Source organism: Toxorhynchites rutilus, chromosome 3 (genome assembly GCF_029784135.1).
Source record: "Toxorhynchites rutilus septentrionalis strain SRP chromosome 3, ASM2978413v1, whole genome shotgun sequence".
Classification (NCBI taxonomy): Eukaryota; Metazoa; Arthropoda; class Insecta; order Diptera; family Culicidae; genus Toxorhynchites; species Toxorhynchites rutilus.
The window spans coordinates 167,555,022-167,577,567 of record NC_073746.1 but is presented as its reverse complement, the minus strand read 5'-3'; the positions used below and the strand labels follow the sequence as shown (position 1 = coordinate 167,577,567).

At 38.6% G+C, this 22,546-nt stretch overlaps 1 protein-coding gene across 1 annotated transcript in view; it reads left to right on the top strand.

Annotated features, from left to right (window-relative positions):
- Positions 1-774: 774 nt before the first annotated feature.
- Positions 775-22,546, top strand: part of LOC129779036 (U8-agatoxin-Ao1a-like) — an 81,589-nt gene continuing 59,817 nt past the window's right edge. The window contains exon 1 of the mRNA XM_055786280.1: positions 775-1,318. Within this exon, the coding sequence (XP_055642255.1) occupies positions 1,198-1,318 (121 nt within the window). The 5' untranslated portion in view covers positions 775-1,197. The remainder of the gene's footprint in view (positions 1,319-22,546) is intronic.

The following is a 22,546-nucleotide window of genomic DNA, read 5'->3' as shown; positions in this document are numbered from 1 at the left end:
TATTTTATCTTCATGTCATCATTTATATCGAAGCTACAGGCGTTCCGAAATTGCTGAAAAATTTCGACTCTTTATTCGTCAAAGGATTGACGTGAAGATCTATAGATGTCCACGCTTGTCCACGGAGGGGGATGGGGGAGTCTAAAATCGTGCTTTTTCTGTCCACGTCGTATGTGGACAGCCCCTTGGAAGATTGTGTTTAGTTGTATGATGTTGAAAGTATGAACTTTATCCCAATATTGTGACAATAATTGCTATGCAACTTGAAACAAGAATTCTACATGTGGGTTACATGTGATCCTGGCGGTGTTAAACTAAAACATACGCACGATTTCCAAGATCCTAAGCCAAAGCAGAATGGTATCCATTCATTCCACTTAACCATTTGTTTGCGTAGATAATGTCCACCAGCTAGTAAACATGTACATGTGGCGAGGCAACCATCCTTTTAAACCATTTTCGTAGCCACAATTACCCTTCGGTACATAGTCTGGAGACTTTACTGTCTTTACTGTCGCCGTTATCGTAATCGTTTCCCTCTGGACTGCAGCGAAAAAAAGGACGACGACGACGACGACGACGCTGACGACGATGGCGAGATAAGAGCGAAACACTTCGGTCAGATTTGCCGCGCGAACAATTTCTTGTGGATGGCATTCTCGTGGTACCAAACCCGACCAGTCCCGATTCGGGCGTCGCGACGGCACCGATATCACAACCGAACACGGAAATGCTGCCGGCGGTGGAGAACATATAAAAATACCGGGTGGCTGCTATCAGTTCATCACTTCACTATCGGTTACTGTTGCTCGCGGAGCCCCAAAGAGAGCAGCAGCTGAGTGACTTTTTGCTGCTGGTACGAAAGCACTTCCGCCGTTGGTCCTGTGTTACTTCTCATTCTTGGGGTGTGAGACTTTCGTATCGCGCTGTGTCTCTCACTCGAGTGGAAAGGTTAAAAGGCGTGGATTCGTGTGTCTATGGAGCATCCCTATTAGACAGTAATTTAGCAGAGAAAACGCGAACGGAAGCAAATTGTGCGCTTTTCCGGTGTTGTGGAAAGAGTAAGGTTTTATTTTGGCCAATTGGTTTAATTTGGTGGAAACATATAAAGTTGAGGTGGTCGGAAACCGGGCAGCAGTTAGGAAGTGATTGTTATTTTTTTTTTCAAAGTGGCGCTAAGGCGATAAATGATCCAAGATGAATAAGTATTCGATTGGAAGACTGTTAATTTGTTTGCTGATCGCGTTCGTTGCCAGTGCCCACAGTGCCAGCAGCTATTTCTACGACTCGGACGAACGCTACCCGAACCTGTTGGACGGTGAGTTTATCATTTTTTTTTCTCTTGGTGTTGAAAAAGTTTGGATATCCACACCCACCGGACGAGGAAAACATATGTTTGCCCACAGCGCACCATGCTGTTGGCGTGTGTCGATGTTTGTCACCGCACTTTTAATAAACACTCACAATGTGCCTGTCCATCGTTAATATCCTTTCTGATTCCAATCACGTATAACTGACGCAATTTCCGCCAAATTGATTAAAAAGGACGCAACAGGCTGAAATTGACTTTGTGAAACTGGAGGCTATTTATTTCTTCCATTACCCCATGGCGAAATAAGTGTGCCCACATATGTGTATAATGGCACGATACGTGCGTTTAATTTGAAACAATGAGACACATTGTTGGAACTTGTAGGAGGTATAATTCTGTTAATGAACAAACCATACTAAACATAAAAAAAAATCTTCAATGTGTATGCAAAGCGAGAGACCATACTGAAGTGTGGCTTTAAGATTAGAATTTTCGGCGTTTCGAAGAAATAGCCAGATTAACCACATGCATGGGATAAAATGGGATAAATGTGTTTTTGCAGTGTGGAATAACTGAATCGTGATTACGCTCTGCATCGTTTCTTATTACTCACTACTCACTGGTACTAATTCGTGTGTGCTTAGTATTTCGTTTAAATAAATTTACTGTTTCTCTCTTGCAACATCGCCTTAAAGGACATCAATTAGTGAACTTTAGTGAAGCGTCTTGTTGCCCATTTTGGCAAACACCTGGTAACCGTAAGCTTTACAATCAGCTAGATATGAGGCTTTGTATGTCCAAGTACAGGAACTCATTCTCCGTGCGAGGTGTAACTCATTGGAATTTAAAATTATTTAATGTGGATTCGTTCACAGTGTTCAGGAGAGGATGTATTTTGAATTAGTGTGTTTCTCGTCCTATTTTAAATGTGGAATTTGTTGATAATTTGTCGAAACTCCCAAGTAATGCGAACAATATGTAGCGTTTGTTCTGCTTCACGATAATTCAATGTAAATTGAAAAGACACTGCGAGTTACCGTTCTGAATCATATTTCGGACGCTTAAGGCATATGATTCAGAAAACAGGTCTAAGCTTTATGCACAGGCATTATTTGGTTGATATTTTTAATAAATTAGTTCAACATGCTTTTAAGCTTTCTACTTTGATACTCATTTGATTGAAAACATTAAAAAATCATCGAATAAAATGCTTTTCAAATGAAGCGGATAAAAATCAAACTTCGGACACTAAATCTAATTTCGGACAGATTGAATTCAAATTTTGGACACTTTATTTTGAAATTTTTTGAACGAAAATTACATTACACTTGATTATATTTTATAGTCAACTGCGAAACACTTACCAAGCAATCACAGCAAACTGTTAACGATGATGAGAACTGATAAAACACGGGAGAAATTTAAATATTGATGAAGGGGTAAATTCTACGTGCTCACGCAAAGCAAACGTCAAACACAAACGATATTGAGTAGTGTTTTAAAATTTTTGCCGATTATGTTATAATTCAAATGAAGTTTTCATATGAAATGATAGTGAAACCGAGGGATTACTCTAAAGAAGCAATTGTGATATTAATTTTATAGTTATATCATCAGTGCATGAAGCATTCCAAGATATTAGAACAAAGTGTCCGAAATATGATTTTTTTTTCCAAAATATATATTTTTATCAAGGCTCATATGGCGTTAGCCTCACGGGGCCGGGAGTTCAATACTTTGACAATTTTTCTTATTATCTATGTTAGTAATATGTAATCGATTACTCGCGGTTGGCTCGAAATATGATGTTGTCCGAAATATGATTCAGATCGGTAATCTAATTCAGAAACTTGATCATTTTCTGGTTATTGATAAACAGATAGTCTATGTTTTTCACTAATGGCATCTGCTGGGCGTCTCAGTTTTGATTCAGTCGTGTCCAGCACCGCCCATCTAATTCAGAAACTTGATCATTTTCTGGTTATTGATAAACAGATATTCTATGTTTTTCACTAATGGCATCTGCTGGACGTCTCAGTTTTGATTCAGTCGTGTCCAGCACCGCCCATGTTTGCATAGGAGACGTAATCACCAACACCATTAGTGTTGGGAAAACGAATTTTTGTTGTTTTTTGGCCTACAAGCAGAACCAAGCAAATTTCCAATAACCTAACCTGTCCAGTTGAGGGATATTATCGGATAAAAGAGGGCCTAGGAGATTTTGCGGATTACAACATATTGTTTTTCATTTGAAAAACGCTTGCGTCTATTTATGTGGACAATCAATCGTTTCTACGAACATTTGTTCTATGCATTTTGCTGTTCTCTTCCAATTCCATTTCGTTTGTGCAGGAGAACTGACAGAAGCATTTGACGAAGATCAAGATATCGATGATAATTCGATTCCGATGGGTGCCATTGGCTATGGATTTGACAGTGAATAACACGAAATATTTGATATGGTGTAGTTAATATTTCACCATATTAAAGAAATCATGTTGATGGAAGTAGTGCTATAAAATTATTTGTGTACGAATGCCGCAATCTATCGTCATTTCCAATAATAGGGAAGGTGTATTTCCGAGGAGGAATCCATTCCTTCTACAGGGTAACTTCGATATAGCGTACATATTACTTTCAAAATTGTACGTTGCGTCGAATTGTACGTTATATCGAAGCATAATAAAGAACTCAGAAACGTAGCTTATATTACTTTATTGTGTTGCTGTTTAAGTAAGGTTAATGAATAAATTCAACTAGAAGACGATGCCAATCTTTCTCATGATGTTTCCCTTTGTACTGTTGATTAAAATTTGATTTGAATTTTGAATCCGGAATCACGAAAAAAAGTTGTACTTCGGGATTGGTCAAAGGTACAAATCAAGCTTTAGTATCAAAATACAGACAATTTATTGTTCTTTCAGAAAAACAATATTCAAAAAATTATTTCTTTGGACTTTGAAAATGTGTACGTTATATCGAGGGTACGTTATAACGAGGGTACGTTATATCGAAGTTTCCCTGTAACTTTAAAAATTTTTACTTCCAAAATGTTATTAAAATCCACTAATTTAGATGTTCCACTACTATATCCTGTACTAAATTTTCTCATCTTTCAAATGAAAGCAACATAATCGTCTTACGTAGTTTATTTTTTAATGTAGCGCAGTTTGGGCATTGGGTCAGAATGTTTCATTGAACATCCTACAGAAAAACATGTAGCAAAGTGTGAACAGAAAGAGATTGAATCGAGGATTCAACTTTTACCAACACGATGACCCTAAGCACGAGCCTCATATAGTTCGTACATGGTTACATTATAATTTTTCAAACGTTATTGATACTTCTCCCCAATCTCCCAGCATCAATCTCAGTTAAAAAATATGGAAGTTATCTGCGTAGGAAATTTAGAAACCATCAAATTTCTAATGATGATTTTCAAAACCACTTGATCAAAAAATGGATGAATACTCCTTCCGAATACACCAAAAAACTCGTAGATAACGGCTAAAGACAGCTAAAGATAGTTTCAATGAACAAGGGATACCATACTAATGGTGGAATCCTGGAATTGATCAACGCCTTATGAATCGAGTTAAAATTCAACCAGAGTACGATTATGAGTTTGAGTCAATTTTCATACATTCGCACATACATTCGAAATTCTTAGAGAAATAAAAACCATTATTCTGAGAACAGATAGCAAACCTTTCAACTATCATATGACACTATGACTTCATAGAAATAGAAACTTCTGAAACTTTGTTTTCGACTTTCAAAAGAAGGGAAAAAAGATTTGCACGGTGGAGTACGATTACGAGTTTGTATCACTGTATATGTCATATTTATATTTTTTGCTGTAAAATTTTCATTGAATATAATAAACTCTAACAATGAATATCAGAACTCATAATAATACATCGAGTAATGCAGCATACTTGGAGGTTATTTCAATATAATTTAGGGCGAACGGTACAAATGTCATCAAAACAAATTCAAGCAAGAAACCGGTTGGGCGCCGCAGGGATACCATGTGATTTTTTTTCAAATGTCTTCACATGGTACGAGAAAATGCCTTCAAATGTCTTCACCATAATATCGGAGTACAGTTCTTCACAAAAAAATGTAATAATTCGATTTGTTTATTTTAGCTCTGAAGTTTTGGTTGTAGGGGAAAAGGGGGGAATTTGGACCACCTAAGCAAATCGCCTAATAAAGGGTGTATCACATCAAATTGCATCACGGAAAAAACGCTGTAGAAATTCGCCCAGTAGACCGATCCTTTTGAAAATTTTAGACAGTAAAATAAAAACTATTAAACAACTTTTGGCATTTTCTTTTTATTCATACTTCGAGCCCAAGCCCGTATGCTCGCACCTTCCTCTTTACCTAGTCCATAAGGTTTTGTACAACGTCAGGTTGTGGTTTTTTTTGAACAGAAATCCATTTTCTCTTGAAGTCCGCCTCCGATTTGACAACTTTTGGGTTCTTCCGGAGGGCCTGCTTCATAATCGCCCAATATTTCTCTTTTGGGCGAAGCTCCGGCGCGTTGGGCGGGTTCATTTCCTTTGGCACGAAGGTGACCCCGTTGGCTTCGTACCACTCCAACACGTTCTTTGAATAGTGGCACGAAGCGAGATCCGGCCAGAAGATGGTCGGGCCCTCGTGCTGCTTCAATAGTGGTAGTAAGCGCTTCTGTAGGCACTCCTCAAGGTAAACCTGCCCGTTTACCGTGCCGGTCATCACGAAGGGGGTGCTCCGCTTTCCGCAAGAGCAGATCGCTTGCCACACCATGTACTTTTTGGCAAACTTGGATAGTTTCTGCTTGCGAATCTCCTCCGGAACGCTGAATTTGTCCTCTGCGGAGAAGAACAACAGGCCCGGCAGCTGACGAAAGTCCGCTTTGACGTAGGTTTCGTCGTCCATTACCAGGCAATGCGGCTTCGTCAGCATTTCGGTGTACAGCTTCCGGGCTCGCGTCTTCCCCACCATGTTTTGCCTTTCGTCGCGGTTAGGAGCCTTCTGAACCTTGTATGTACGCAGGCCCTCCCGCTGCTTGGTCCGCTGGACGAATGAACTTGACAAATTCAGCTTATTGGCGACATCCCGGACCGAACTTCTCGGATCACGTCTAAACTGCTTAACTACGCGCTTGTGATCTTTTTCACTGACGGAACATCCATTTTTGCCGTTCTTCACCTTCCGGTCGATGGTTAGGTTCTCGAAGTATCGTTTTAGTACTCTGCTGACCGTGGATTGGACGATTCCCAGCATCTTACCGATGTCCCGATGTGACAACTCCGGGTTCACGACGCTCTTTTTCGTTCGACGACATTTTTCCAAATTTACGAAAAATTGACAGTGAAGCATGGCCAACGTGATCTATACACTCTTATCTGATTATAAGCGAAAGCTGAAGATATAATTCCTAAAAATTAAATTTCTACAGCGTTTTTTCCGTGATGCAATTTGATGTAACACACCCTTTATTTCCAAACCAACACGGTCTAAATCAAAAATTTCACATTGTATAGTATACTGAGCTACACTTGTTTTCTCTCAATCAATAATGTTTAATCATTATATCAAGCTTCAAACTGCCAAATATATCATAAAATAAAAGAGATGACTTTTGGACATTAAAATTTGATGCGGGGCGATTTGGACCGTCTGTGGAGTGATTTGGACCAGTGTGTGTTCCATCGAAAAAAACATACTTATGTTTATGTAAAGTATTTTGGGACAATGTAACAATCAGTAACAGTGTTTTGGGATCGATAACAGGTGTCTTGGCCAAATTCCAGACCAGAAAAATTGGATTGACACCATCTCGAATTCTGCATGAATCTTTTCACTGTTGTTCGAGCATTTCACATTACCAACACTTTCGTTGTTGGTCAAAGAAAATCCGTTCTTGATGGCATGAGTTGCTCTTTCAAGCTCCTCCTTTTTCCAACATTGTCTGCCCACCCTCTTTTTGTGATTTCGTGACATCTGGAATCAATTAGATCAAAGAAAAGCCTCAAACCTGTAGGACCAATTCTCCCCCCAGAAACGTGTCCATGTCACAACATGCAAAAATTAAAATGCAATTAATTTCATATACTTTTATCAAACTTACAGTTTCGCAGCATCAAATTGTTCCTCTTCTGTAGGCGAACAGAAATTTACTGCACAATACACGAAAAGTTTCTTTAATCAGCGGGAAAAACTTTAAAATCACGATCGGAAAACTCACATTTTTTGGCAATCAATGTGCTTGCTGTGTTCATGCTACCGTTTCCTTCCACCTGTCGAAGTTTACCAAAGTTTTTTTACGTTAGTTACATACGGTTCAATAATAAAAGAAAATTACATTATAAAAAATCCAAGTTTAGCCGTACTTTTTGAGATAAAGGGGTGGCCCAAATCACCCCGTATGTCCAACTCACCCCGTGTTATCCTAACTCACTCCTCAACCTTATCACTTACAAACATTGTTACCCAGCCAGGGGTTGTTGTTAATCGGAGGTTTAGCGTTACTTGATCTAGTGATCCGGATGTCGTTACGTTTTATGACTTCTTGGGAAGTCCAAAATTGCTGATGCACTTCCAATTGTAGTTGTGCCTCATGTCTCGATCTAAAGTTTGAGCTGTAGGTCATCCGGAGACTGACGAGTTATTCTAATATGACCAAAACCCTTAAAATGGTCACCAATGAGCTAATTTTGACAAACCATCAAATTCGAGATTCCAATGATCGGATTTGGTTCTGGTCATGAAGTAGTCACTTCCCTCGGAAACCTGATCCGGAACATATCCAGTTTACGTCAATAAGGGCATATAGGTTTGAATTAATTACGAATAAGCAATTTTTGAAAAATCATGAAGTTTGATACTCCAAATGACGGGTTTTATGTTGTTTTAGTTTCTGGTATCTATGGCCCCTAAACATGTTCCCGCCAAATGAAACTTGTTGCATTCAATTCGGTTCAGTCGTTTCCGAGGAAACTGAGCCGCAACATTGGTTGTCTAGTCGAGCTAAAAAGTTCTATTCCATGGTGCTTTTTCATGAAACTGATTTTTCTCACTTGTTTTAATAGTATTTGTAACTATCTGCTCACTATTTCAACTCGTGATGAATCAACTGAGTGTGAATTAATATGTTTTGCGTCTATGAAAATCGTTTTGGTTTGTTGAAAATACTACATGAACTGGAGAGTCCCGGAATTTTTAATGAAAACAATCGCGTTTTGAGCGAAGTTGTATTCGTTTCTCAACATAGTTTCCTTCGAGGACAATACACTTGGTATGGCGAGTTTCCAACATTTCGATTCTCTTTCTGTAGTACGAAACATCTGAGTTAGGGACTCTCAAACTATTTTGGACAAGAGACCCCTTTTCCAGAATGATGTGATACCATCGACCCCTAAAAACATTGTGGTTGGTCAAGCGAGTAAACTGGATATCATTTTCTTATCAATAAATAGACATACCATTCAGTAAACATCAAGTGTAAATAATAATTATCAATATAAGTTTCAACAATAATACTTTTCACTGAAATATTAGTCATTCTTGTAACGAGTTGGTTCACGTAACAGTTTGGAACATATAGTAGTCGCTGGGGCCCATGTCTGGAGAATATGGTGGGTGAGCAACCAAATGGAATCGTAATTGATGGTACAGAACATTTTTCTTCGCCATATGAGACCGTTTTTTCTTCATTTCGTCGTTCAGTTTGTCAAATAACGCTGCAGAATACTCTCCGGTAATTGTTTTTCCTTTCTGCAGGTTATCGATGAAGATTATGCCATGCGCATCTCAAAGAACGGAGGCTAAAGCCTTCCCGGCCGATCGTTGGTCTTTTGGCCGCTTCGGCCGACTTTCGTGGCTTGTCAGCCACTCTGCAGACTGCCTGTGGGACTCAGGAGTGTGGTAATGGATCCACGTTTCATCCATTGTCACAAAACGTCGAAAGAAATCCACTCGATTACGCTTCAACGTCAAACCGGCTGTTGTTTCATCAACGCGCCGCTGTGTTTGGTCGACGATTAGCAAACGCTGCACCCATCGCGCGGATAGATTTTTCATGTTCAAAATGTCGTGCAAAATGTATCCCATTCGTTCTTTTGAAATGCCTAAGGCCTCAGCTAACTCGCGTAACTTCACTTTACGATCGTTCAAAACGAGTCAATGCACTTGTTTCACGATTTCTGGATTTGTAGCCTCTTTTGGCCTTCCAGAGCGAGTTGCATCTGCTGTGATTGTACGGCCCATTTAAAATTCACTAAATCTCCGATAGACTGTTGTTCTCGAATGAGCAAAAGTGGAATAACATTTCGTAAACCACTGCATTGATTGTTCAGGAGTTATCCCACCAAAAAACAATGTTTGATCAAAATACGATATCCCTCTTTTTCCATTTTCTATACAAATGCTCGGGTAGTGACACTTAAATAACTTTAGTTTGTGAACAAATAAACGAAATGTCATGAATTGATCTCTAGACAATGTCTGGCCGAGAAAAACCGGACTTCACTTCGCAGGCCACAAATATGAAAACTTCAAGTTTCTGCTCCTCTGGCAAATAAAATTACTACAAAGGCCCACAATTGTGATTCTGTAACCATCCATTCCTTATTATTCAAACTTACTTGCTTTTATATACGCCTTCATACCTTCGTCAATTATCAAATAAGATGCGCTACTTGCCAAATATGCCTTTTAGTATAGGCATTCGAACCAGAAACGTCTTTGAATATAGTATAAGTCGATGATGTTCCTACTTTTCTGCCTTCAGTCAATGTTTCCCATTAAGTCCCATCAGCAGCTTTTTCGGTTGAAATTTATTTATCAGAAGATGTATCGATAGCGTCTAAATCATTTTCGGTTTCAGAATCAGAAATAATTCTAGTTCTATTCTGTGTAACGAAAAACTTTATCTTCGCTTTCTGTTTCAGAATCAGAAATAACCCTGACTCTTTTTTTGTTAGGAGCTATGCAACAAAAATCTTCATCTCCACTGCTTGAATATTCAATTTTATTGACTTCCTCCTTTAGTAAATTTTCTTTATCAAATTGCATCCGATTCATTTTCTGATCGGTCTTGCTTTATTTTGATTAGTTATTTCAAAAAAAGACAATTTTTCTGATTTTTGCCCATAATAGAAACCCTAGATGACCAGATAAAATAAATATCAATTGTAATACCTTTTACTAATAAATTACAAAACTGCCTTGGTAGATATTTTATATTCGCAATTCGAAATGTAGTTATGAAAACTCTGCCATAACGCACACTGCGCTCGGGAATTCCACCATCTGCACCAACTATATTTCCTGCTCATGGATCTGAACGTAAGGTGGCCAAGCAGTTAGGAATGTCTCAGTCATCCATGCAACGTATTTTGATAAAAATTCTTGGACTTACAGCGTACAGAAAATAACAAGTAAGATGATTGAGATTTTTCTAGAAGGTTTGATTTGGTTTCATTCAATTCTAGAAAATATAGTGTTTCTGGAGGCTAAGAACTTCAATTTTAAATATGACACATATAAATGTGGGTTATATCTGTGATATAACCGCAAGGTGGACGTAGGAAAACCGTTGGCCTAGCAATCAATAAGTAACTAACATTTAACTCTTAGACATTTTATTTTTCGAATAAAGTGATTATCTATTGCACCGGAAAAGAATTATTAACGCTCAAAAGAGGAATCGATTCCGGTGACAGAAAATAAATGGGGTTAGAAGCATAGCTATTTTAAGCTATTAAAACAATTTTTCGAGTTATTAAGCAACAAGCAAATAACTCTTGGACTTGTTATCTTTTGTTTAAAATGGTTATCATACCATATCATTGATCCGGAGCCGAATTATTAACGCTTAAAGAAGGAATGGATTCCTCCACAGAATTACATAGCACAAATAATACTTCCCCGGCTCACATCGCAAGAACAACCAAATGGATATCCGAGCGGGCGCCACTTCAAATACAGATTTGTGTGATTTCAATAGCCTTTTTTCATAGCAATTTTGAAGCTATTTAAACAAGTTTACTGGTCAATAATTTACAATTATATAGCTCTTGGACATTTTGCCTTTCGAATGAAGTGACTATCATACAAGGTGGCAAAGATGTATTAATTAACATTTAAAAACGCTCTCATTTTCGAAATTTTGAACTTATACCACGGTACAGCTATGAAAGACGTAGTCCTACGTCCGATGGTGTTAAGTCGCATGTTGCACCATCTCATTGAAACCACAGTTTCTCCACATTAAAGGTATTCAATTGTGGCACAAAAAAAATTCTTCGGATCATGGCCCTGTAGCGACATGCGCATCAAAAAGTGACTTAATGCAACGGTGTTTCGACAATGCACAATGGTCCAGGAAGTGAATTCAAGTGAAAATTAGCATTTAGAACTCGACAGTTGTTCTCTAGACAAAATCTGTCTTTGACAAAGTTGTTACATACAATAGAGCGCTCATATTTATGTTGTCAAAAATAGGGTGACCAGAATTGTCGATGAAGTAAAATATATAACTTTCTTATCGACAATGTTGTAGCCCCAGTTAATTGAGACATCTTTGTACATTATGTAAAAGGAAATATTAACATAAAAGTGAGCGCTCTATCATATGAAACATCTTTGCCGAAGTCAGATTTTGTCTAGCGAATAACTGTCGAGCTCTAATGCAAATTTCCACTTAAATGCACCTCCTGGACCATTGTGCAATGATACGAGGATTGCAGTCAAAATTTTATGCTAGACCCATTCTTACCCGCACTCAGCGTAAATAAGAGATTATTCCGAAAATGTTGAATCATTCTATCAAAAATCCAACCTTGCAGTAGTTCTGTATAATGCTTAGCGTTAGATTTTTATGTGGTGTTATTTGATGGGTATTTCCACATCAAACTTTGATGAAATATTAAACAATAACTATTTGTACTACAGTTGAGTATTATGCATTGGAAGAAGTGAAAATATGTCTCCTACTAAACCGTTCACAACTTTCAAAAATATTCCCATCATTTGTCATGATATTACTAATACAGCCATTCCATGCCAAACCGATATAAAGGTTCTCAGATTTTCGTGAAAAGTGATAGATTTGTTCTTTATTGCAAACAATTAGACCCATATTTTGACGTAGGACTATGTCTTTCATTTCTGGGCCGGGGTGTAAATTCGAAATTTGGAAAACGAGAGAGTGACGCTAGACTGCAAGGTTTTGAACGTTAATACCTCTTTACCGGCTGAATGGAGTGGTACAATAGTCACTTCATCCGAAAGATAAAATGTCAACGATTTATATGATTGTCACTTATTAGTCCAAAAAATCGTTTCAATAGCTTAACAATTGTTTTGAAAGCAAGTTATTGAAATCATATAGATCAAGCTCATTGATGATGATTGGTGATCGCAATGTGTTCCCGAACACGGACGCAAAATCTAGGCACCTGGAAATACATGCGAGCTGTGATTTGTTTTGCTCGCTTATATTAGTGTTTGGGAAACCATAGCGGGTACACGCAAGGCGTGAGTACTTCCACTCGCATCAGTTTCTGTTCTGCTTTTGCATGGAACAGTCATGAAAAATTGCCCCATCACGATAAAAACGAAATGAATTTTATGCAGGGTTATATACACTTTATTTCGTTTCCACCGTGCAATGGCGCCCTCAGTCTTTATTCTGCGTATGGAGTGATCATGAGAAATCTCGTGTCATTCTCACGAAAACAAAAATGAATCATGTATTAAACATCTTCAGTTGCCTTTACAAGGCCACTCAAATTCCATCGGTTCGTTTTGGGACCATCAACAAGTTCGAAAGAGTTGAATTTATGTTAATAACAATGCCATACTTATACTCATCCATCCACACAATCCACAGCAATCTTTCAAAATATCCATTCATTCATGCATTAGGAATCGATTCAGATCCAATTTCAAATAAATGATTGCCGAGCCAGCGGTAGTCCTACGTCTACCTTTCGGTTATATCACAGACATAACCCACTTCTTGTTTTTTTATTTTTTCGTTAGGGTGACCATTTCCGTTTTAGGGTGGTCCGAATAATCACTTTTTTTTCAAAAATGATTTTTTTTTAAATTCATAACTATTGAACTTGTAACATCCGTTCATATTGGCCTAAAGCGATGACTCTGCCATCACTAAAATAAAGCTGAGCCGCAGACAACAAAATCTGCCAAATGTCAATTGACAGGGTCATTGTAATCTCTGCGCCAGCTCATCTGGGGGACCCCGCGTCCTTAACAATGGACTGGTTTGAGCAAAGGAGAGGTCGCGTCCATGAATGGGGCAACTACCGTCGCTCAAAAGGATAGGGCATAATTGTGCTCGGCCTGTCGGTATTGTTCCCTTTTGTCCGTTTTATGTGGTCTTTCTTTCTGTTCGTGACCGTCTCCGGAAGTAGAAGTGCACGTCGTGTAAAGTTTCGTATTACGTCCACGTTGTTGATAATTGTGGACGTCGTTAGAATTTAAAAAGTATAAAAAGAAAAGTCGAGGACACAGAAGATCGAAGAGGACACGACAGGAAGAGGCCACGGAAGGGACTATCAGTACCGTTCCAGTTAAGAACCGAAGGCCATCTGGTTAGGGAACGGAATTTTCCTCCCACGCACGCCGGAAACCATCATACCGCAAGTACCGTGTGCTGTAAACCCCCCCGAAATATATAGAAATCACTACCATTACCTTCAGTATCATTCCCTTTTAACAAACAGCCCTGAACATACATTCTTTGCCGTTATTCCGGGCTCATAAAGGTAGCCGTCACCCCTCGTCCGTAGTCGGTTGTAGAGAAGGTTTCACCACAGGAGCCTTGGGAACGGTAGCAAGAGAGGCTCCCCACGAGTGACGCGAGTGACTTTATTTAGGGTAGATAAACGGGAAAGGGTAAACTCCTGGGAAATTGTGGGTTGTGTGGTTCTTCTTGAGTCTGAATCAGCAGTTTGCAACGACCCTGAGCAATCGCGAGCAGAAGGCATTACAAACTACTGGACCGATTGTGATGATCGACATATCAAGTGAGAGCCAATCATCTCGTATTTTATAAAAATGCTCCAGTTGCGAAAAAATTTAATTTTGTTTCCGTTATTATTGGTTGGATTTGTTTTTTATGGCTTTTCACAGCCTCGGGACCAAGGGCACCATATTTTTTATATTTTTCGTAGAAAGCTGAGTTTTTTTTGCATAAAATATCTCTAAATCAGGAATGCGTTCTTTTGTTTTTAAGTTATGACTTTTCGAATTCAACCGATGGTTCAAAAAATCATTAATTACCTTCATCCCAAAAATGCCTTTTTTCAAAAATTCATAACTTTTTAGCTACTGTACCGATTCAGATGATTGATATACCAAATTAAAGCACATTAGCTTCTTTGAAAAAAAAACCACACTAGCGAATAAATAGGATGCTAGGTTTATATATCCAGTATAGTATATATCCAGTATAAACGAACACTAAAAACATGTTAACACTGAAAAATCATAACATATATATATATATATATATATATATATATATATATATATATATATTACCTTCGAAACGTGGTACAAGCATTTCTCGAGTAGTGTTTGTAATTGGAAACCACTTTCATGAAATGTATCGTGTTTTTATGTGTAAGCTGCTGGTGTAGTAATGTATCAAACGAATATACTGTTGTCGAAATTTTATGCTCGTTTGCTTCGAAAAGGCCAATGCGCACCTTTGCCCGGCACTACTCTACTCGCTACGGGCTCGTTGTGCCGTAATTAGTACGGGAGTGAGGGAGACAAATAAAAGTATAGTAGTGCTTGTTTCGATAGCAAATGTTGAAATTGATCGTTTGAAGAAGGTCGTAACAGTCGATATACCTGAGAATCTGATCAGATATAAGAGTAGCCTTAGCTACGTCTCTACGTACGCTCGTAGATCAAGACTTTGGCGGTGACGTTAGTTATATGATCCTTGAATGTGAGTTTACTATCAATGATGACTCCTAGATCTTTGATTGTTACTACACGGTTTAAAATCACACTGCATAAGTTATATTGATAAACGACGGATGAACGTTTCTTCGAGAAGGATATAATTGAACATTTTTCAGGATTCAAAACCATTCTATTGCTGTCACACCATTCAGCAAAAATGTCAAGCTGCTGCTGCAGGTACACTACGTCATTAGGACAATTGACGGGCCAAAACAACTTGAGGTCATCGGCGTAAGCGAGTTTGTGGCACTCCAAGCAAAAGCTAACGTCGTTCAGGTACAGGAGAAAATATAGGGGCCAAGATGACTACCTTGAGGAACACCCGATGATACTGGAAATGGAGTAGATACAGTGTCACCGATTTTCTGTCCAGTGTCACTGAGGAATTTGTATAAATAGCATCTATTTGTTGACGTGACTGTAGAGAGCGGGCGATGAATGAGGTGTACAATACCAGATTTGTCGAGGTAGATCGCTTGGGAACGAAACCATGTTGTTGATGTGAGATGTAATTACTGCAAGCATGGGAGATGAATTCCCAAATTTTAAGTTCAAATTTCTTAGAAACCGAACAAAGGCTGGCGATTTCTCTGTAATTCTTGACATTTTTCCTGCAGCCTTTTTTGAATACTGGAAAAACAAAAGAATTTTTCCATCCGTTTGGAAAATTTTCACATTCCAGTTATCGAGGAAATAGCGAACTCAATGGCAACGATAGACTACTAGAGAACTTTGGAGGGGATACCATTGGGCCTCGGATTTGTAGAATTTTTTATTTACTCTAGTGCGAATAGTAGTAATATTCTGTATTACTTGATGATATCGCAACTTTTGAGAGGTTCAAAAGAAATTGGCAAATATGGTATGAAAGAAAAATGCGTGATTCTAGTATAGCAGCTAAATGGAATGGACACATGGGAACGATCAATCGAAATTATCACACATACTACATCATTTCATCATATAATTCCGTTTGAGTTATTACAGTCCGGTGAGCAACGCAATTTATTATGTCGATAGCTATAAAATCAGGATGCTGTGGCGAGTGTGGAGGGTGCCAGCGTAGAAATTAATTGAACGTCATCCAATTCAGGGGAAAAATGTAGAAAATTGATCGAATTATCATTATTCCAATCATTGACTGTGAAAAACGGATGCGTTAAGGTTTTGTCGCTGTGTTTTTCGACGCAGCGACGCAGGGTGATGAAGCTGAGCGATTTTTGTGTTTGATGTCATGCCAATTATTAAGACTCGAATGAAATGTTAAATATCTATTTTCGTTGCACATTTCTATTCGGTTTGATCTAATATAGATTCATTGAAGTACTAACTTAAATAGCTACTATGTCCTTAACAGAAACAAAAACCCATCCTCCTATTCCAAATTTGCGCACACATTGAAATGCCAATCACGTTTTTTGGCGCCCAGACATTTCAAAAGATCCACTGCTCCGTGCGACGGGAAGAATTCTAACGAACAATCATTCCGCCCCTACCAGGTACCAACAAGCTTGTTATTGAGCCAATATTGACGATAAAATTAATCTTTGCTCTCGTTTACTTCTTTCTCGCAGCGATGAAATGATTCAATTTACATTATCGTTGTCGTACATATCGGTAACAGACGCACATTTGCCCCGTCCCCACTTTTGCGTGAGAGGGAGTGGAAGACCCTGTCCGTTGCACTCTACGGCTACGTTTATAGGTACGTGATGGGGCACTGGCTTGCTTGCGTTGTGGGACCTCGAATCTCTTATGTTCGCATTCATATGTGTACCCATATCACACCTTCATGAGACAGGTGTCCAAATAAATACACCAAAGAAAATAGCTTCCAGACAGCTATTCGCCGTCGTGCCGCGTTCCTTTCGTAGTCGTTAGTGATGATGTTTTCTACTCTGCAGGACTTTTCACTTCCTTTCCACCAAGGTGAGTCATCCTTGTGAGGGGGAATTTGCTATTTTGTTTAGGAGAGGTGCGGTGAAAACAAATATATTTCACATTTCAACTTCTCTTATGTTTGAATTTATGTATAGTCTAGTCGAATATTCAACACACTTTTCCATTACTTATCTCATACAGCAACTGAGAACTGAAAGATACACTCAATGGAACACTGTGGAAGTATACTCCCACAATCCGACCAGTCAGCGTTGATAACATTTCTGAATAACTCTTGAGAGAGTATCGAAATAGTGAAGTCGGCTATAATTTATCTGTCCATTGTACGTAAAAAGTGTCATCTTTCGATTTTCCTCTTCTAGTCGTATGGTGGTAGGATTTCATACTTACAGCGCGAATGAATGGGTTGTTTTTGATGGAAAATGTTCCAATACAATTTTATTCATGCGGAAAAGGGTGACGATAACAGCGCATTATTAACTGCCCTGTGTCACCATACGAAACTATAAAACACTGCTATGACCACAAGAAAGAAGAAAAGCATCACTGATAACTAAGTAGTCTTTTCGTTAATGTTGGTTGAGTGATTTTCACTGAAGGACTAGATTGTGTTTGTGACATTTTGAAAGGAGAGTAGCCTAGAGTTTTCGTTCATTCCTTATTGTGCTCGCCATCTCTCAACTTTTTAGTTTCGTTATATGTATTCGAATAGGTTATTCCTTTTCTTCACTTTTAAGTTATAGTCTCGAAACATTATTACTGTTTTGAAGGAATATTATTTATCACAATACTAACGGTGATCCAATTGAATCATTCCGTATGACCTAATCCGTCAAGATGCTTCATCGTGCAAATTATGCATAAGTTTTAGTCTGCTGAAACGAAGAAGCTAACAGAATCGTTACATTTCACAGAGTTTGAAACGAAAAATTCGCTTGTTGACGGTAAACGGATAACCGGGAAGATGCTCCGAATTGTTTGCAGCAGATGAAAAGAGCAAAACCATGTAAGCTGTCGTCTGCCGACTTTCCGAGAGTGGCTAGGCGCTTTTGTTGCATCATTTGAGGCTCGCTGTAACAAGGACTAATTGAATCAAGCTTTCGCCACAGCCCCAGAATCACATCGAATTCATGACACATTCGGTATTCATTGCAGCTAGCTCATCCGCTTATCTGGGGGGAGCTATATTCTGTAAACTAGTACCAAATCATGTACGGTCTGAGCTCGAAAAGTGTACCGATAGAGTGCGATACTGTTACTGCAGGACTCTCATATTGCCACTTCGCAAGATTGTTTCTCCCATTGCAAAGCGAAGAAGAAGAAGGAGCACTAAATCTGATTTTCTTGAGTTACAGCTGCGGAGTGTGATGTCACCACATCCAGTGACAGCAATAAATGTGGCGCCGGAAATGTCGTTTATCGTAGGAATTATTCCATTATAACTTTGTCTGCTGTAAACTGGAGTTCATACCGCATGATTTAGTCAAGGGGACCGAAGTTCTGCGGCGTTTGTGTTGACAGTTAAAAACACGAAACCCAAGCTTAGTAACAATTCAAATGTTCGTGATTAGGGCATACCATATTTAATTTACAGCCGTTGATTCGAAGGCATTCAATGCAGAATGGAGAAGCCGCATCAGAGACAGCGAATCTTGACGGTAATTCAGAAGATGTAACCGTGGCATGAAATAATAATAACAATAATAATAGCGGAATCCATCCTCGTGTGTTTGTATACGCAATTTAAGCTTCGCCAGCAGTTGTTTAAGAAGGAGACCTTAACTTTTTGGGTAATTACACAAGGAAGATGAAGTAGACAGGAAGGGTGACAACGCTGATCCCGTTTTGGAACAAATTGACCACTGAGTTCGACTAGCAGAGTATGCAACAGATTATGGGGGGTGTATGCAAGAAAGTCTGCTTTAACCGAAGTCTGTCGGTACATTGATACCAGCATCAAAATAGTGTGTGTGAACTTAGGATTGTTTTTGGTAGAGATTAAACGGATATCCGGTAACTATCCGGTATCCGGCCAATCCGGCCAATATTTGCTATCCGACCGGATACCGGGTATTCCCCAAAAAAATTTTTGGTGCACAACCTCAACACCTGCTTCACCATAGCGCCAGTTCAATGCATTGATGCAATGTCAAAGGTACCAACGATGTTTATAATGTTAACTGTCTGGGAAAAGGCCGAATATTTGCCTCAGCAGAGATTCATTACTAATACCCTAGCGTAAATAATTCCCTCCCACTATTTCCCCTCCTTGTTTATATTTATCATTACAAATGAGGGTTCAGCGTAGCGAAGATGCACTATTTTTACGTACGGATTATGAAGCACGCACGTACGCACACAAATATCCATATATCGATGGCTTGAGAAGCAACTAAATTTCTCAACAGAAGCCCTTTCTGTTAATATTGCCAGTCTAGATTAGCTTAGCTGTCATCATTTGTGGAAAGAGTTTTCCTACCGTCATGCGAAACCAAATCACTAACAAAATTCCAGAACATTTAATTTATCGGTGAGCTGACGATAGCCTAGCTTGATGATGGGGGGCCCCACACAGCAAAAAATATTAATGCAAAGGCGTCAGTTTGATGCAATGATTGCAATGCCAGAAACATCAGCGAATGAGTAATTTAGTCACGTCCATAGCTCAGTCTGAAACGAAGACATGTGATGGCGCAAAACAAGGAAGAACAAGCGATGTTTATTGTTAGGTATCTAGAACGATATTGAAAGTTTACCTTCCCTTCCTTTCCTTGTTGAATTAAGGAGACTTTAAACTTCATCAGTTCATTCGTCTCTAGCCTTCAAAAAGGCCCTTAGAAAACTCTTTCCTCATATTCTGTTCGGGAAAGCACACAAATGGACAGAATAAATATATGAGGAATAAAAAATCCTTCCAATTTTCACCAATTTAAACTATATACAGACTATGGGATTGTAATGTATATCAAACAAATCATAGGGAATTTTCGATTGGTTTGGTATGTAAATCGCCAGAATCCGTTTACGGCAAAAATAGTTATTAACGTTAACTTTATTTCATAAAAACGTGACCTGTTTTCTGATTTGGCATTTGGCATGAAAGACGTAGTTCTACGTCAAAATTTATAATTTCTCATTAACACAAAATATTTTTTTTAATTAAATATATATAAGCTCAGAACATTAATTCTTTAACACTTTTACTTTTATTATGATTTTTTAACCGATCGATTACGCTTCGCTTTGTACACCAAACCAAGCTTCAGAGAGCAGTCTTTCACTATAAACACTACTGCAGGGCAGGTATGGGCAAAATCGCATCGAAATTCGTTCAACAACACTCATTCACAGATAAAACCCACCCTTCTATTCTCCGTTTATGCCTCACTTTATTTGAGACAGAAAACATTCACCTATCCTCTTCGCAAAGTTCATTCTCGATTAGAACGGAAAAATACTGTCTCGATTCCGCTCATATATTCTCAGGGAATTTTGCATTCTCTCATTCACCTCTCGGAATGACGTTAGACGGTGATAGAATCAAATTGGAAACTATTGCTTGAGCCAGCGAGTGTCTCTGTAAAATCATTCGTTTTTCACTCAAATAGCGATCATTGAGCCTCGATCGCGGCAGTGAAATATAGGTAGATAGTTGAAATCGAGTTGTTTCCTGTGCGCTATTGCAATGACATTTTTTTTTGGTTTCTGGTATGAAACGATATAAGCCAACGCAGACCATATTAACGTTATTGGTGAGTGCGAAGGTGGATTCATGTGCACTTGATTGCTGAAAAGGGAAAATAAAATCATACATACACGCAAATTCAGTCTATTTTGACTCACTTGTTATTTGGTTTCGTGCGATCTTTCTAAAGGAGTAGTCATTCATTGAATGCTGTTTTCCACTCTTTGTTTTGTTATGTTCACTGTTAGTTCCGAATTACGATGGTCGGGGAGTGTAAAATGATTCATCGTGTAATCTCACGATTGCTTGCTGCATTTTTCTCGCCATGATTATTCAAAGCAGATACACGAGTGATTTATAATTAGGTGTGGAGAAATGAGCGAATGAGCTTTTCCATACATGCTGCAAGGAGATAAAAGGTAAATTCTAGCAAACCTTACCAATTGGTGTTTAACCCCTTGAACGACAATTTATATTCAGTCAGCACTGCTCTGGCAGACGATTTAATGTTCTTAGTTTTAAGAGGAAATATTGATAATTACTGGAGGTGACTGATTGATTATGACTAATAAGTTTCAAATGTATGGTACTTCTCAAAACACTGCAGAAGATTCTTGCGAGTCCAGCTCGTCATTGTCAGTTTGTTCAGGAGAGATTATAACGAGCTGAACTCGTCATTTCCGTTCAATTGGTTAATGATCACTAAACGTAAGGAATGTGATTGCGATCGATTCGATATTTCGTTGGGATTTTTTCCTGAACGCGACGCTGACTGTCATTTTCATTGACCACATTGTTGAAACTGTCACAAAAATTGTTGTGAGCTTCGCGTGAAAGGTTTAATTCAGTTTCGTCTCTTTTGTTTCGTTTAATTTTATTTGTGGTGAGGTAAGTGTACCCTCTCCCAGATTATCGTCTCTGAAGGCAGTTCTAAGTATAGAAATTATTACAATATATCCAAAAAAATTCATCATTGTAATAGGAAATCCTTAACAAAAAAAAATCTGTTCAATATTCCTTGCAGAAAACTTGAAGTTCTATTGGGGGATTTTCATTCTATACGGAAAATTTGATCATAGTTCATTTTTTTAATGTAAAAATGTGTTCATTACTCCCAGTATTCGCAAATAAAGAGCCGAATACCCGGCTGCTGGATATCCGGCTATCTGGTCTTGAAGTTTGTCGGATATCCGGTATCCGGTATCCGACCGAACGACTATCCGTTTCATCACTAGTTTTTTGGTTTATTGGTGGTTGGTGGATCATTCAATTTTCGCGAAGTCTTGCATTGATAAAAGTGGTTTCAAAGCATAAAATGTTGCAATCCCGATGGTAAGAATGAATTTCCCAGCAGTGAGAGCTGTGTTATTCGGTTGAAAAATGAAGATGAAAATTCGTTCTACTGCGTTCCGTATAGCTGTCGCCACCACAACACAATCGATTTCGGATTTTTTGTTGTCGTTATGCGAAAGGAGCTGCATAGTTTAATTTGTAGTTTTTTTTCCTTTGGAAATAATGTTTGCTAAGAGATACTGAAAAACTGCTTGGGTAATCAATACGTTCAGCGTTTCAGCGAGAAATCAATAGTAGGGGTGGTGGGGGTAAAACGGACATGTTAAGAAGAACTTCAATTATATCTTATGTTTCCCAAA